The sequence below is a fragment of the Tamandua tetradactyla genome, chromosome 8 (genome assembly GCF_023851605.1).
Source record: "Tamandua tetradactyla isolate mTamTet1 chromosome 8, mTamTet1.pri, whole genome shotgun sequence".
In the NCBI taxonomy this organism is placed as follows: Eukaryota; Metazoa; Chordata; class Mammalia; order Pilosa; family Myrmecophagidae; genus Tamandua; species Tamandua tetradactyla.
This window is the reverse complement of record NC_135334.1, coordinates 54,424,407-54,441,926: the sequence shown is the minus strand read 5'-3', so window position 1 is coordinate 54,441,926 and position 17,520 is coordinate 54,424,407. Positions and strand designations below refer to the sequence as shown.

Sequence of the window (17,520 nt, the reverse complement as noted above, 5' to 3'; positions counted from 1 at the left end):
AAACAGGAAGATGACAATGCAATTAGATTTGAGAACGTTAATAATTAAAAACAAAAGCCAGAAAACCTCTTTCCAGCCAATATGGAAAGCAGAAAATATTGTCATTAAAAAAGATTTTTATGAAAGTTGATAAGAAAAGCCATAAGAACAAACTTGGAAACGTGGGCAATGCACACAACTAACAATTCACAAAGAGAAAATACAACTTGTAAAGAAACACATAGAAAAATATCCAAATTAACTAATAATCTAAAAGTACAAATGGAAATAATGCTATACAATTTTCATACCAAATTAATAATGATGTAAAACTTGATTGTACCCACTGCTGCCAGTGATTTAATGAAGCTGATTCTTGCACACTTTTCTTACAACATTATGAATTTTTGAAAAGCACAAATATATACCGAAAAGGTTCCAAGAGCCATCACAGAATTCTTACACTTCACTAACCTAGTAATTCTATTTCTGGGATTTGTTCTTAGGAATCTAATATTCAGGGGAAGAAAGATATGAATTATAATACCAAAATATTCAAAACAACCTTAATGCCAAACAGGAGAGAAATGAGTAAAAATTAGATATCACCCATTTGAACATTTTGTTACCATTAAATTTGATGATAAAAATATAATATAATTAAAATACTTAAAATTTTATGTAAACAAAAATGATAGAAAATGTAAATATAGTTTATTAAATTAATATTAAATTAACATAGAAAAAATTTAAAGGGAATAAGACCATTAGTTTAATAATTGTGTGGTTCTGGAGTCAATTTGGGAGATTGTTTTCTCACTCTTTACACTATAAATTTTTTTCTGTAGGCCAAAAAATTAACATAAATATCTTTAAGGAATTTCCAAAATCTGTACATTTTATGCAACTATGTTTTATCTTTAAAATATGATAAGTTCCTGCCTCTGGAAAATTTCCTCATGGCTTGAATTATGCTTTTCTTAGATCACTTGGCCCTCCCTTCTCTGAGCATTTCTGTATTTGCCTTATCCTCTCCAAATGATAGTGAAAGTACTATCTGTGTCTCAATATTCTGTGTACAATTCCAGAAACTACTAGAGCAGCCGATTGCACATAACACTAGTAAATACTGGCTAAAGTCAGTTAGATAGAATGTTGAATTTCTCAAATAAACTCTGAAACTTGAGAGACACTTCTCCAGCCCTGCTTCTCTTGGATGAATCCTTTGACTCATTAAAGGTTACAGAGCATTGACTCCTTGGCACAGGAACTTGACCTTCATTCTCACATTCAGCCTGAAGACCTATTGTCCCCCAGTCAGCCCTAGGAATGCCAACTTCCTTCTAGAGGGAAAAGAACTGATTTATTTAACTGTGCACTCTGAGCTTTTTACCTCCCTGCATTACTTCAAATATGAACTTTATAATGGACATCCAAGGGTTTTCACTGGTAGCCGCAAGAGCAGATGTCCCCCGAGAGACATGTGTTTGTGCCCCCACGTGAACATGTGTCCGTTTGCACACGTTTAACCACGGGATTTATTTGTAACAATGTGCTATGAATTTGGTTCAGAATCCTATAGGATCTTACTGAAATTATACTTTATTCAGTTGTCCCTTTTGCTAGTTAACTGGACTGCTCACAGAAAAAGTCTTTGCCTGGTTTACCTTTATATACTCATAAAACCAGAGTTCACTCATAGTGCTCAATAAATGAATGCTGAAAATAGCTCAAATCCAAATCACAGAGGTTTTAGTTGTTCCTTTCTCCTTTTGGCAATAGATTGCGGTTGAAAGAATATGTTGATCCCCTGTCTTGACGCCAGAAATTTCCAGTTTTCCTCCTGGGCAGTTAACTACTGAATTTTGGTTATCTGGTCCATAAAATGGTGGTGTTATCCTGCCTAGCTTGTAGGATTGCTTTAAAGATTAAAAATAGGGCTCACGGGGGGCGGAGCTGCTTCGGGAGGGTCGCGGCCTCTCGGCTGCTGGTGAGGTGCACAGAGGCCAAAAAGCATCACTATTATTTTGAAGGACTCCACCCAGCACATGATATTTGCACTTCCTACGAGGATTGCTGCGAGTGGAGATGCCGCGTGCAGGCTCGCGCCGTACGGAGGCTCGGGTGTCCCTCCGCTTCCTCCTGATGCCTGCTGAGCTCTTCTGCTGCGGAGCCGGCTTCTTCGTCTGGGGACCAAGTAGCACCCCCACCGCTGATGGAGAAGTCGGCGTTCGTGTCCTACACCAGGCAGTCTCCAAACTCCACCTCAGGATTCCAGCGACCAGCGCCTCCACATTACACCGACCCCGGAGAACCGGGAATGAATTCTGCTGGGAACCCCATGGCGATGGCTTTCCAGGCCCAGCCCAATTCACCCCAGGAAGCACGGCCTACCCACGCCCTCCTGCCTGCTGTAGCACGCCCCCACCCCATGTGAACAGGCAGTGAAGGCCGTGCTGCCCCGCATCGGCCCGAACGCAGGTAGAGCTGTCTGATCATCACTGAGAGAAAGGGAGAGCTCCGTGTGGCTGAGAGATGCCTCAACAGCTTTCTCTGTCCCCTTCAATGTTTGTTTCAAGGAATGGTCTTAGGCACCACTAAGGGCAAATTTCTCTTTTAATGTCTTCAAAGCAAGCACAGCTCTCTTTCAGGTTTTGCTCAGGGAGCAGTATTTGAACTCGCCCTGTGTCTCCTCTTTTACCTGTGTCTGATGTCGTCTGTGCTCCCTGGAAGAGGGTGGTGACAGTCCCTGAGTGCTGCACTTTCCGAGGATGGTGCGCCCAGACCCTCAGGAGGGAGGAGGAGAGGAGGAGCACAAGGCAGAGCCCCAGTGTCCAGTCAGTATTCGTGGAGAGGGCCCGCGGCCCGGCACACTTGACCTCACTGGGCAGGAAGCCCCCCTACACGGCAGGGAGTGTGGGCGGTTTGACTGAAATGATACCCGTCAAGATCAGTGTTGGCGTCTGTTCTCCATCGGCCTTTTTATGGAGTGGTGAGAGAGATTTTCAGCTAAGAAACCTCTTCACGCTTTCCTGTCTCCACGCACAGAGCCACAGTGCACGCTGAAGGTTGGCTTCTCTTCAGGGCTGAGAAAGCAGAGCCGTGTGCAGCTTTCACTGCAAGGAGAGGAAATCCAGAGCCAGATGAGCACTGGAGGGCTGTCTGAAAATCTCTTGGGAAAATGAATGTAAATTGATACGAAATGACTTTCTGCCCCCAGAAGAACATTGTGTTTTATGAGCTCTTGGTCTCACTCACTATTTTTTAAGTGTGTATATAGAAGTCACATATACTGTGCCCTGTGCCTTGAGACCAATCTCAAGAGTGTGTCTTTCCTGGATGTTGAGGGTCTCTGGGCTTTTATCACAGCCAAGAAGGAGTTTCCCTCCTTCCCAAATGCAGCTCTATGATCATGGGTTTGGGGGACATTTCCAAAGCATTTCCGTTCAGGGGGGGCATCTAGGAGGGAAATCACATCAGGAGCCCTTTAGGAGAGAGAATGGAGAGGCAGCCCAGTGGGAGCACACGCAGCCAGCTGCAGCCAGGCAGATGTGCTTGATCTCAGCAGGTGTGTATTGGTGCCTCTTGAGAAAATCACAGGGAAAACAAAATCCCAGGACTGAGGGCAGATCTCTTCCAAGAGGATGGAATTGATTCCCACTAACAATTCAATCAAAATTAGAGTAAAGAAGATGTGGTTGGAAACGCAGACCCCTGAATAAGAAACGCCTGTCACCCCAGGATCTTAAAAGCAGTCACCGGGAGTTGTCAGCAGTGGGCAGGGATGCTGTTTTCCGTTATGTAGTCGGTAGCAGTGAGAGTGCATTCAAACCCAGATTTAGACCCGATGTTGTGTATAGATGAAAGGCAAAGCAGTGTAACTAGTGCACCTAAATCCTGATATGTGTAGTATTTGAGGTGAAAGTGGGGGACTTATTTTGTAAATTGTCACTCATCCACTCACTGTTGTGGATTCTGAGTGTTTTCACTAACCCACATTGAGGAGCTGGGCCTGCTCTGCCAGGGTATTTGTTTGGGGCAGGGGCGGAAAAGTTGGATGGGCGGAAGTCACTGCTCCAGGACTTACTCTAAAGACAACGTCCCTGGGAGCTTCCCAGAGAATTCCATGAGAAGTTCTTGGATCAAGACAGACACCCACTGGAAATGCAATTGGTGAACCCAGATACAGCCAGTGTCCTTGGCCACCTTGTGGACCTGTGTGTGCCTGTCACCACTGCAGTGCTTCCCGGCGCTCGGCTCTTTGGCTCAGATGAGAAGACAGAGGACAACATTCGCTGTTTACAATCAAGGAACAACTATGTGGGTCCAAAAAGTTTATCTTTCTCCAGATCATTTATTTTATGCTTTTAATGTCAATTTCCTCCCTACTTTTTTTTTTTTTTTTTAAATAAAGCACACTAATTGTTACCCCCTGGAATTCCAGCTGGCCAGGGCACAGCTGAATTTCTGTGACTAAACTTTGTTTATCTTTTTTATAGCAAATCATCTTAAGAAACTGAATGATTCATAAAAAAATCAACAGTTTTATATTTCTGCATTTTCATAAGATAAATTCTGTTTTCCCTGGAACCTATTAGACCCCCCGTCACAGTGAAAACTGACACTTACCATATATTAAAATTCCACTTCCAGTGATATTGCCAACCGTGAGTTATTGATTGTATACTTTGGATGGACTGTGCCTGTGGGAAGATATCTCAATGAAAACAATTTTAAAATTCTAAATTGCAACGAAATAATTATCCAATTTATATTTTATGCATTAATTAAATTAATAAATAAACCAACTTATTACTCCTTAATGGAATGATTATTCTTCATTAGTTAATTAGTATGCTGAATTCCATAGCTCATTGTTGAACTATTCAAAGCTTGTTGATAAATTTTCAATTATAGTGAACCGTTCTTACTACTATAGCACTCCCCACCTTTCTGTTAAAGCAGGAAGTGTCTAACACATAGCAGACACTATTTAGTCTAATACATTAAAATCTTGTGGAAAGGATATAGTACATACCACTTCTTGACTTGATGATAGAGTTTTTCATTAATAAATAGGTAGAGTACTATTAACCGTCCCTTGGTAAACACTTATAATTCTCCAGGCATCCAACGAACTATTACTACATTGACTTATTTCAACATTGACATTATTCCTAGAAGATCATTAGGATACCTACATTGGTAGGGACTTGACTAGACTTAAAACACCTAGGTTTATCAATTAATTATTATTCAAAAAGAAATAAAAATTAATATTATTTTTTACCTCTCATTGGCATATATAACATTCTCTGGCTTTATGAGTTTAATAGAATAACATTTTACAGGATTTTTAAAAATGAGTTTTTGTTTCTAATTTGCATGTTACAGAAATTTAAAATATTTAGTTATATTTAATTTTGTTCTCAATTTTTAGTTTTTTGGGTAATGTGCATGTTTCCATGAACTTGAAATTGTCTTTATTTCCTTTTTTAGCCCAATTTTATTGAGAATTATGAATGATCAGCTAATGTTTCTGGAAAGAGCATTTATTGATCCTTTAGGATTACCAGGCAGACCTTTCTATAGGTAAGAAAAACTATGACTCCTTAAAATCTCATTTTTTCTTGTCTTTTTTTTTCCACTCTGTATAAAATATCACAGTTAATTTCTTGAAAGCCAATAGAAAATTTCAAAATACATGTAGTTTGATCTTATTAAGTATTGCAAAATGAGTTTGATAATAGACCAGCTAGAAGGACACCTACTTTTCTGTCCAAGGAGTATCAATAAATCAGGATTTGAAGCCTAATTGAGCCTCTTTGCTTTTTTTTTTTTTTACATGGGCAGGCACCGAAAATCGAACCCGGGTCCTTGGGCATGGCAGGCAAGCACTCTTACCTGCTGAGCCACCGTGGCCCGCCCCTCTTTACTTTTTTAAACTCTTCATTTCTGAACTTGCCTTTTTTTTTTACCAGGGCTGTAAATGAACTGGCTTAACTCCTTTAATTCAACAGTCTTCTGCCTAGGTTATGTTGAACATTACACTATTGTTTTTAGTGATTCTTCATGCTTTGAGCTAAACGTTCTAACGTACCAGTATGACTATATTTTAAAAGAGGAGAGAAACACAGTAGTAGGTGGACTGGTCACAAACAGGACTCTAATAATCAAAATTGTGCTATATTTGAGAATAGCAGGTTATAGTAAAAAGTCAGTTACTCAACCAAAGCTATAGGCTGAGCCCCCAATCTTGGGGTTTGTTCATATGAAACTTAACCCCACAAAGGATAGGTCAAATCTACTTAAAATTTAGGCCTAAGAGTCACCCCCAAGAGAGCCTCTTTTGTTGCTCAGATGTGGCCTCTGTCTCCAGCCAACACAACAAGCAAACTCACCACCCTCCCCTGTCTTCATGGGACATGACTTCCAGGGGTGTGGACCTTCCTGGCAACATGGGACAGAAATCCTGGAATGAGCTGAGACTCGGCATCAAGGGATTGAGAAAACTTTCTCGACCAAAAGGGGGAAGAGTGAAACGAGACAAATTGTCAATGGCTGAGAGATTCCAAACAGAGTCGGGAGGTTATCCTGGAGGTTATTCTTACACATTAAGTAGATATCACCTTGTTATTCAAGATGTAGTGGAGAGGCTGGAGGGAACTGCCTGAAAATGTAGAGCTGTGTTCCAGTAGCCATGTTTCTTGAGGATGACTGCATAAGGATATAACTTTCACAATGTGACTGTGTGATTATGAAAACCTTGTGTCTGATGCTCCTTTTATCTACCTTGTCAACAGATGAGTAGAACATATGGAATAAAAGTAAATAATAGGGGGAACAAATGTTAAAATAAATTTAGTTTGAAATCTAGTGATCAATGAAAGTGAGGGGTAAGGAGTATGGTATGTATAATCTTTTTTTTTCCGTTATCGTTTTATTTCTTTTTCTGTTGTCTTTTTATCTCTTTTTCTGAATTGATGCAAATGTTCTAAGAAATGATGAATATGCAACTTTGTGATGATATTGAGAATTACTGATTATATATGTAGAATGGAATGATGCGTTAATGTTTTTGGTTGTTAATTTTTTAAATTAATAAATAAATAAATTAAAAAGTCAGTTACTTACTTGCAATATGACTTGAGACAAATCATTTAAACTCTTAGGCCTCAGTTTTCTTCTTTGTGAAATACAGTGATAAGCTTTGCAGAGTTTGTTTTTGATAATTAGAGAAATGTTAGATGAAATCTTTAACAGGAACCATGTTCATAGTGAGCAACTGTTGTTGCTGTCATTATTTTTATTTCTGTTGCTCTGAAGCACTTTGTCATCTTTTAAAATGCAAGATATAATTAATGGGACGGGCCAAGGTGGCTCAGCTGGCAGAGTTCTTGCCTGCTATGCCAGAGACCAGGTTCTTTTCCTGGTGCCTGCCCATGCAAAAAAAAAAAAGAAAGATATAGTTAATGAATATGTGTTTCATAGTCTAGTCTTTGGAGATGATTGAACTTGGAAGCTTCATTGACAAGTGGCTCATTCAAATAATACAACTAGGGAATATGCATAGGAATTGTGATGTTCTTGTTTTTCTCATTTGGACAATTGATAGACACCAAATTTTTTATCAACAGACATGTCATCTATGCTCCAAGCAGTCACAACAAGTACTCGGGGATGTCATTCCCAGGAATTGATGATGCTCTGTTTGACATTGAAAACAAAGTGGATCCTGCCAAGGCTTGGGGAGAAGTGAAGAGACAAATTTCTATTGCCGCCTTCACAGTGCAGGCTGCAGCAGAGACTCTGAGAGAAGTCGCATAAAAGGGGTTTCTTTAGAGATTCCCATATTGAATTGATGAATTACTCAGAAAAAAAGCCTTAATGGATGTATTAATAAACTAAAAATGAAGATATATATTAATCTTAGCTTTTATTTTTCTTCTCCCTGTTTCAAAACAGTGGACAGTTTTTATTCTATAGATATAGGAGGTTATTCTGAGATTGAACTAGGTGTTGAAATGAAAGAAAGCTGCTTAATATAAAAAAAATTCTTATCTGGTATATCAAGGAATAAATTAGAATGCAGCCCTTCCAGACTTATTTATGATATTTCAAACATAGGAAACATCAGAATGTGAAGAGCACACTGGGGACCATGCTGCTGCAAGTCAGGGGCCCCTGGCCTTCCTGGCCTCCCCTGCCTGAGAGGGTCAATGTCTGAGTACACCAGCTGGAAAGCACTGGTCTAATTACAATAATTAGTGTCACTATACCATAAGGGATAGTTACTTTTTTTTTTGCAATTTTATTGAGATATATTCACACACTATAACAACCCATCCAAAGTATATGATCAGTGGCTCACAGTATCATCACAAAATTATGCACACATCCCCATGATGAATTTTAGAACATCTTCAATACTCCAGAAAAAACATAAAAAGTAAATTCAAATCCTCCATACCCCATATCTCCCCTATTATTGACCCATAGTATTGGCGTGGTACATTTTTTACTGTTGATGAGAGAATATTAAAATATTGCTGTTACCTCTAATCCAGTTTTCAACATGTATATTTTTCTCATGTACCCCTCTATTATTAACTCCTTGTGATAGTGTTATACTTAAATTCAAAAGTATACACAAATTATGTTCTATATCCCTCTGACCCCATCTTTCTGTATTTTTTTATTTTTTATATGGGCAGGCACCGGGAATCGAACCCGGGTCCTCGGGCATGGCAGGCAAGCACTCTTACCTGCTGAGCCACCGTGGCCTGCCCATCTTTCTGTATTTTTTGTGATAAATTATGTGTTTATACATCATGAGTCCAAAACCACTGATTTATCATTGCATCTTATGTATTTGCCTTTTAGAAACTGTACGAAGTAAAAAGTGGAGTTACAAACCAAAAATGCAATAGTACTGGCATTTGTATGTACCCATGTCATTACCCTAATCAGAGATCTTTTTTCACTCCATGCTTTTGATCTGTTTCTTATTGCCCTTTCCTTTCAACCTGAAGAACTCTTTAGCATCTCCTGTAGTCTAGGCTAACAGTGATGAACTCCCTCAGCACTAGTTTAGCTGGAAATGTCTTACTCTTTCCCTCATTTATTTTTTATTGTAGTCACTTGGTTACTTTTTTTTTAATTTAAAGTTTTATTCACACAGCATATAACCGGTTCTAGGTGTGAAATCAGTGGCTCTTCGTATAATCACACAGTTTTGCATTCACCACCACAGTCAACATGAGACCGTTCTCATTTCTTTGACCCCCCCCAAAAAAATTCCATACCACATATATCAGCCTATTATTTTGTATCTTTGGGTCTTTCTTTTTTGGCATGGGCAGGCTCCAGGAATCGAACCCAGGTCTCTGGCATGGCAGGTGAGAATTCTGCCATTGAGTCACTGTTGCACCACCCTATTTTGTATCCTTTTTAATAGTCGTTTTAATGTATGTGTAGTGGCACAATGTATTTTCTAATACAATTTTATTGAGATATATCCATGCCCTGTACAAACTATTTGAAGTATACAATCAATGGCTCACAGGATCATCATGTATTTGACATATATCCCCATGATCAATTTTAGAACACTTCATTACTCCAGAAAAGAAAAAAAGAAAGCCCAAATCCTCCATTACCACTTGTCCTCCCTACTATTGATCCATAATATTGGTGTGGAACATTGTTACTGTTGATGATAGAATATTAAAATATTACTGTTAACTATAGTCCATAGTTTGCAATAGGTAATATATTACCATATACCACTTGATTATTAACTCCTTGTAACAGTGACATACACTTGTTCTAGTTCATGAAAGAACTTTTCAATATTTGTACACTTGATCATGGACATTGCCCACCACAAGGTTCATTGTGTTAATACATTTCTATGTTTTAACCTCCAACTTTCCTTTTGATGACATACATGTTTCTAAACTTCCTGTTTCCACCACATTTACACGCGCAATTAAGCGCTGTTAATCATTCTCACAGTGACATCCTACTGTAACCTCTCTCCATTTACAAATGTTTAAATTCAATCTGGTTTAAAATTTCTGCACATACTAATCAACCACTCCCCATGCTTTAGCCTTATTCTATATCCTGATAACCTATATTCTATATTTAATGTCTATTACAATTAGTTCATATCAGTGAGATCATAAAATATTTGTCCTTTTGTGTCTGACTTATTGCATTTAATATTATGTCCTCAGGGTTCATCCATATTGTCACATGGTTCAGGACCTCATTCCTTCTTGCTGCTAAATAACATTCCATCATATGTATATACAACATTTTTTTCATCTGGTGATGGACACTTAGGTTGTTTCCATCTTTTGATAATTGTGAGTAATGCCTCTACGAATATCTGTATGCAAATGTCTGCGTCCCTGCGTTCAGATCTTCTGGATATATCCTGAGTAGCAGGATTACTAGGTCATAAGGCAACTCTATACTTAGCTTCCTGAGGAACCACCAAAGGTCCTCTACAGCAGCTGTGCAATTTTACATCCCTACCAGCGATGAATAAGCATTCCAATTTCTCCACATTCTCTCCAACACTTGTAGTTTCCGGTTTATTTGATAGTGGCCATTCTAGTGGGTGTGAGATGATATCTCATTGGGTTTTGATTTGCATTTCTCTAATAGTAAGTGAAGCTGAGCTTCTTTTCATGTGCTTTTTAGCCAGCTGTATTGCTCATGCCCATAGTGTCACACAGCCTCACCCCATCCCCAGTGAGCTCTGTGCATCAGTTTATGACACTCCCAGACCCATGCATGTGATCAGCCCCCATTCATGCCCCTCGGCTCTGGGACATCAGTTTATGGCACTCCTAGACCTACACATGTGCATGGACATCAGTCATGCCTCCCAGCTCTGAAAAAGAACTGAGCTGTGCGTCTGGGTCAGATCCGCCCCCAGCCCATGCCAGTATAATGCCAAAAACCCACTGCCATAGCTCTGCACATCCACACAAAGGGCCCCACACCCTAGTGCAGCACACATGAGGATTATGCCCTCCAGACCTGTGCACCTGCAAGGCTACATCCTCCCTTGCTGCTGGGCACCAATGTTTACCAGTACCAGTGTAACATCCCCAACCCACACCTATACCTGAGCTGCAACACATTACTGCACTGTTGTACCCCACCCCATACCCTAAATCCCGCTACACGTCCACTCCTCAAACATAAGACTTTAGACTAGTGAAGGAAATCAACTCCCCAAGTAAATCAATAAAAATATTTACTATACAATGAAAAAAACAGTAGATCACTAAGCATATCACAATGCAGATAGATATAGCCCAGCCTAATGACCAAATTAAAACACCAGAGGAAACATAGACATTGGAACAACTAATCAAAGATGTTCATACAACTCTACTTAATAAAATGAGTGAATGACTAATGACATAAAGGAAATCAAGAACACAGTAAAAGAGTATAAAGAGGAATTTGAAAGAATAAATGGAAAAATAGCAGATATCACAGAGATTAAAGGCTCTGTTGGCCAAATAAAAACCTTACTAGAGGCACACAACACCAGAGTTGATGCGACAGGTGAAAGAATAAGTGAGCTAGAGGACAGGATAACTGATTTCGAACATACAAAACAGAAAATGGAAAAAAAGATGGAAATTTTTCAATTGGGTCTCAGGAAAATGATAGACAAAACAAAACAAACAAATGCAAAACAAATATATGAACATCTTTGATTAATTGTTCCAATGTCTATGTTTCCTCTGGTGTTTTAATTTGGTCATTAGGCTGGGCTATGTCTATCTGCATTGTGATATGCTTAGTGATCTACTGTTTTTTTCATTGTATAGTAAATATTTTTATTGATTTACTTGGGGAGTTGATTTCCTTCAATAGTCAAAGAAGCCCAATGAACTCCAAACAGAATAAATCCAAATATGCCTTCCCTAAGACACATAATAATCAGTCTGTCAAATGTTGAAGAGAAGCAGATAATTCTGAAAGCATCAAGAGAAAAAAATTCTACTACATACAAGGGAAACCACATAAGACAGAGTTCAGACTGCTCAACTGGACCATGGAGGCAGGATGGCAGTGGTGTGATACACTTAAGACCCTGAAAGAGAAGGAATTCCAGCCAAGAGTTCTGTAACCAGCCAAACTATCCTTCAAAACTGAGGGTGAGGGTGGGCCATGGTGGCTCAGCAGGCAGAGTTCCCACCTGCCATGCCAGAGATCTGGGTTCAATTCCCTGTGCCTGCCCATGAAAAAAAATAATAATAATAAAAACAAAACACCTGAGGGAGGGATTAAAATTTTCACAGACAAACAAATCTTGAAAGAATTCATCAACAATAGACCATCCCTACAAGAAATACTAAAGGGAGTTCTACCAGTTGAAAAAAAAGACAGGAGAGGGAGGTCTGGAGGAGGGCATAGAATTGAACAGTACCAGTAAGGGTAAATTAAAGTATAAAAAGAGAAAGAGGGGAAAGAATATATAGGTCTGACAAATAAAGTAAAAATGATAAGATGGTGGGTTCAAGAAATGCTTTTTCAGTAATAACTTTAAATGTTAAAGGATTACACATACCAATTAAAAGATGCAGATTGGCAGAATGGATTAAAAAATATAATCCAGTTATATGCTGCTCACAAGAGACTCATCTTAGACACAAGGATACAAATATACTGAAAGTGAAAGGATGGAAAAAGATTTTCCATGAAAATTGTAACAAAAAGAAAGCAGGGGTAGCTATACTAAATCAGACAAAATAGACTTTAAATCTAAAGGCATCATAAGAGGCAAAGAAGGACAGTATCTATTAATTAAAGGGACAATTCACCAAGAAGATATAGCAATCATAAATGTTTATGCTCCCAATCAGGAAGCTCCAAAGCACATGAGACAGACACTGGTGAGTGATAGATGTTTCAACAATGATAGTAGGAGACTTCAACACACCACTCTCTTTTATAGATAGAACAACCAGACAGAAAATCAACAAGGAGACAGAGAAGTTAAACAATTTGATAAATGAATTAGACTTAACAGACATATATAGGTCATTAAATCCCAAAACACAAGGATATACATTCTTCTCTAGTGCTCATGGAACATTCTACAGGATAGATCATATTCTGGGGCATAAAACAGGTCTTCATAAATTTTAAAATATTGAAATTATTCAAAGCACTTTCTCTGACCACAATGGAATGAAGCTGGATCTCAATAACCACCAAAGAATGAGAACATTCACAAATATATGGAGATTAAATAGCACACTCTTAAACAACTAGTGGCTCAAAGAAGGAATTGCTAGATAAACCAGTAGCTATCTGGAGATGAATTAAAATGAAAATAAAGCATATCAGAACTTATGGGATGCAGCACAGCCTGCATATTATTTAAATAAATGCCTATATTAAAAAAAAAAAGAAAGAAAGAGCAAAAATTGAGGACCTAACTGCTCACCTGGAGGAACTTGAGATAGAACAGCAAACTAACCCCAAATCAAACAGAAGAAAAGAAATAACAAAGATTAAAGCAGAGTTAAATGGATGGGAGAACAAAAGAAAACAGAAAGAGTCAATAAAACCAAAAGTTGGTTCTTTGAGAATATCAATAAAATTTCTGGGCCACTAGCAAAACTGACAAAGAATAAAGGAGAGAGGATGCAAATGAACAAAATCAGAAATGGAAAGGGATGCATTACCACAAACCCTGAAGAAATAAATCATAAGAAGATACTATGAACAACTGTATGCCAACAATCTGGACAACTTAGAAGAAATGAACAAATTCCTGGAAACACACAAATACCCTACACTGAATCAAGGAGAAATAGAAATCTCAACAAACCAATCACCAGTAAAGAGATTCAATTGGTCATCAAAAATCTTCCTATAAAGAAAAGCCCAGAGCCAGATGGCTTCACAGGCGAGTTTTATCAAACATCTCCAAAAGAATTAACACCAATCTTGCTCAAACTTTTCGAAAACATTGAGGAAAGAGGAACTCTACCTAACTCATTTTATGAAGCTAATATCATTTAATACCCAAATCAGATAAAGATGCTATAAGAAAGGAAAACTACAAGCCAATCTCCTTAATGAACATAGATGAAAAAGTTTTCAACAAAATATTAGCAATCAAATCCAACAACACATTAAAAGAATTATACACCTCAACCAAGTGGGATTTATACCAGGAATGCAAGGATGGTTCAACACAAGAAAATCAATTAATGAAATACAGCACATTAGCAAATCAAAAGGGAAAATCACATGATCATCTCAATTGATGCTGAAAAAGCATTCAACAAAATGTAACATCGTTTTCTGATAAAAACACTCCAAAAGATAGGAATCAAAGGTAACTACCTCAATATGGTAAATGGAATATTTGAAAAACTCATAGTCAGCATTGAATTCAATGGAGAGAGACTGAACGCTTTCCCCCTAAGATCAGAAATGAGACAAGGTTGCCTAATGTCACCACTATTATTCAACATTGTGCTAGAAGTTCTAGCTAGAACAATCAGGCAGGACAAAGAAATAAAAGGCATACAAACTGGAAAGGAAGAAGTAAAACTTTATTTGCAAATGACATGATACTATACTTGGGTGATCCTGAGAAATCTACAGCAAAGTTACTTGAGCTAATAAACAAATTCAGCAAGGTGGTGGGATATGGAATTAATGTGCAAAAATCAGTAACGTTTCTATACACAAGCAATAAGCTAACTGAGGAGTCAGTTAAGGGAAAAATTCCATTCAAAATCGCAACTAAAAGAATCAAGTACTTAGGAATGAACTTAAATTAACTAGGGACGTTAAGGACATGTACATAGAAAACTACATAACATTGCTAAAAGAAATCAAAGAAGATATAAATAGGTGAAAAGACATCTCCTGCTCATGGATAGGAAGGCTAAATGTAGTTAAAATGTCAATTTTACCCAAATTGATCTGCAGATTCAATATAGTACCAATCAAAATTCCAACAACCTACCTTGAAGACAGGGAAAAGCTAGTTACCAAATTTGTCTGGAAGGGAAAGAGACCATGAATAGTTAATGCATCCTAAAAAATAAAACAAAGTGAGAGGATTAACACTCCCTGACTTTAAAACCTATTATAAAGCCACAGTGTTCAAAACAGCATAGTACTGGCAAAAAGAAAGAAGCATTGACCAATGGAATAAAATCTAGAGTGTAGAAATTGACCACCAAATCTATGGTCAACTGATTTTTACAAGGCCCCCAAGTCCTCTGAACTGGGACAAAACAGTCTTTTCAATAAATGGTCATGGAAGAACTGGATATCAAATAGCCAAAAGAATGAATGAGGACCCTATCTTACACCCTATATACAGAAATTAACTCAAAGTGGATCAAACACCTGAATATTAGAACTAGCACCATAAAGCTTCTAGAAGAAAATGTAGGGAAACATCTTCAAGATCTCGTAGCAGGAGATAGCTTCCTAAACTTTACACCCAAAATACAAGAAACAAAAGAAAAACTAGATAAATGGGAACTTCTCAAAATCAAATGCTTCTGCACCTCAAAAGACTTTATCAAAAAAGTTAAGAGGCAGCCATCTTAATAGGAGAAAATATTTGGAAATTACATGTCAGACAAAGGTTTGTTAACCTGTATAAAGAAAGAAATCATACAACTCAACAACAAAAGAACAAACAACCCAATAATAAAATGGTCTAAAGATATGAATAGGCATTTTTCTGAAGAATGAATACAGATGACTCAAGAGCACATGAAGAGATGCTCATTTCATTGGCTATAAGGAAATGCAGATCAAGACTACAACGGGATACCACCTCACACCTGTAAGAATGGCTGCTATTAAACAAACAAGAAATTATAAATGTTGGAGAGTATGTGGAGAAACTGGGACATTTATGCACTGCTGGTGGGAATGTGTAATAGTGCAGCCACTATGGAGAGACTGGAGGTTCATTAGAAAACAAAACATCAATTTGCCCTATGACCCAGAAGAGCAGAAAGCAATGATACAGATATTTGCACACCAATCTTCAGAGCAGCATTATTCACAATCACCAAAAGATGGAAAGAAACTAAATGCCCATCAACAGACAAGTGGATTAATTAAATGTGGTATATACATATAATGAAATACTATGCAGCAGTAAGATAAAATGATGTCCTGAAGCACATGACAAGATGGATGGGCTTTGAGGACATTAAGCTGAGTGAAATAAGCCAGACACAAAAGGATAGATACTATTTGATTCCACTTTTATGACCATCGTAAAGGAAGCTGAAGGATGCACTGACTGAGAAGTAGATTGGCAAAAAATGGTGTATACTTATGAACGAATGTTGTGCTGCTACAAAAAAGAACAAAATTGTGAGGCATGCAACGATGTGAATGAACATGTGGGACATTTGGTGAGGCAAAATAAGCCAGAAGTAAAAGAACAACAATGGTATGATCTCCTTTAGAAAATGCTCATAAGAAATCAGGGGCCTAGATTGTAAGCTATTATAGCAGACACATTTAGTCCCAAGTGGCAATTATTTCAAAATCTTCTGTAGTACATAATTCCTCAACCTATCTGTGTAGCTCATTTGAGCAAATGGAACACAGGGATTCCAGAATAAGAAAGAGGTCCTTTAATCCTGCATATCTTAATGTAATGCCTGGTTACTTCCTAGAGTATATTAAGCAGATAATAAAAAAGTATTGGCAAAGTCTCTTGAGGGATGGGAGAAAAAATAAGGAACTATTAAACCTTACCATCAGGGAATCCCCTTATACTGTGTCAAAGTTTAGGGACACCCAAATCAATAGGCTATGCCCTTGATCTTGAGGCTTACTAATGTGAAGCTTATGTAGGTAGTAGAGAAGCTTAGCCTACCTATAGGTATACCTAAGAGTTACTTCTGGAGGACATCTTTTGTTGCTCAGATGTGGCCTCACTCTCTCTAAGTCCAAGTCTGCAAGTGAAATCACTCTCCTCCCCCCTATGTGGGACATGACATCTAGGGATAGAAATCTCCCTGGCAGCATGGGAGATGATTCCTAGGGATGAATCCAGCCCTGGCACATGGGATCATCAATTCTATCCTTACCAAAAGGGGTGAAAGAAGTGTAACTAATAAAGTTTTAGTGACAGAGAGTTCAAATAGAGTTAAGAGGCTACTCTGGAGGTTACTCTTATGCAAACTTCAGTTAGACATGGCTACCTAGCATAACCTGCCAAACCCCAACCAGGACCATTCCAGCCAGTCTTAAAGAACACTTAGGGCAATATATGGATTCCACAAGGGTTCCACGCACCGGTGTAACTTTCCAGAAACCTTCAACCTCCAGATGAGTCCTTGGACCAGATAACTCCTAAGGCGTGGAGGGCCCAGCCTCTCCGGAATATCAGATAGTTCTATTTCCCCATCCCATATTAGTGACAGACCCTTCCAAAATGAAAAAATCAGAATGACTATAGTCCAAACGTCCCTAAAGATAGGGATAGAAAGATCAAAAGTG

The 17,520-nt window shown here is 38.3% G+C and overlaps 1 protein-coding gene and 1 pseudogene across 1 annotated transcript in view; both read left to right on the top strand.

The window, feature by feature from the left end:
- FOLH1 (folate hydrolase 1) overlaps nucleotides 1-7,900 on the top strand; it is a 56,422-nt gene extending 48,522 nt beyond the window's left edge. The window contains exons 18-19 of the mRNA XM_077112071.1: nucleotides 5,479-5,571; nucleotides 7,617-7,900. Of these exons, the coding sequence (XP_076968186.1) occupies nucleotides 5,479-5,571; nucleotides 7,617-7,806 (283 nt within the window). The 3' untranslated portion in view covers nucleotides 7,807-7,900. The remainder of the gene's footprint in view (nucleotides 1-5,478; nucleotides 5,572-7,616) is intronic.
- LOC143643884 (WW domain binding protein VOPP1 pseudogene) lies at nucleotides 1,865-2,427 on the top strand (annotated as a pseudogene).
- Nucleotides 7,901-17,520: the final 9,620 nt, after the last annotated feature.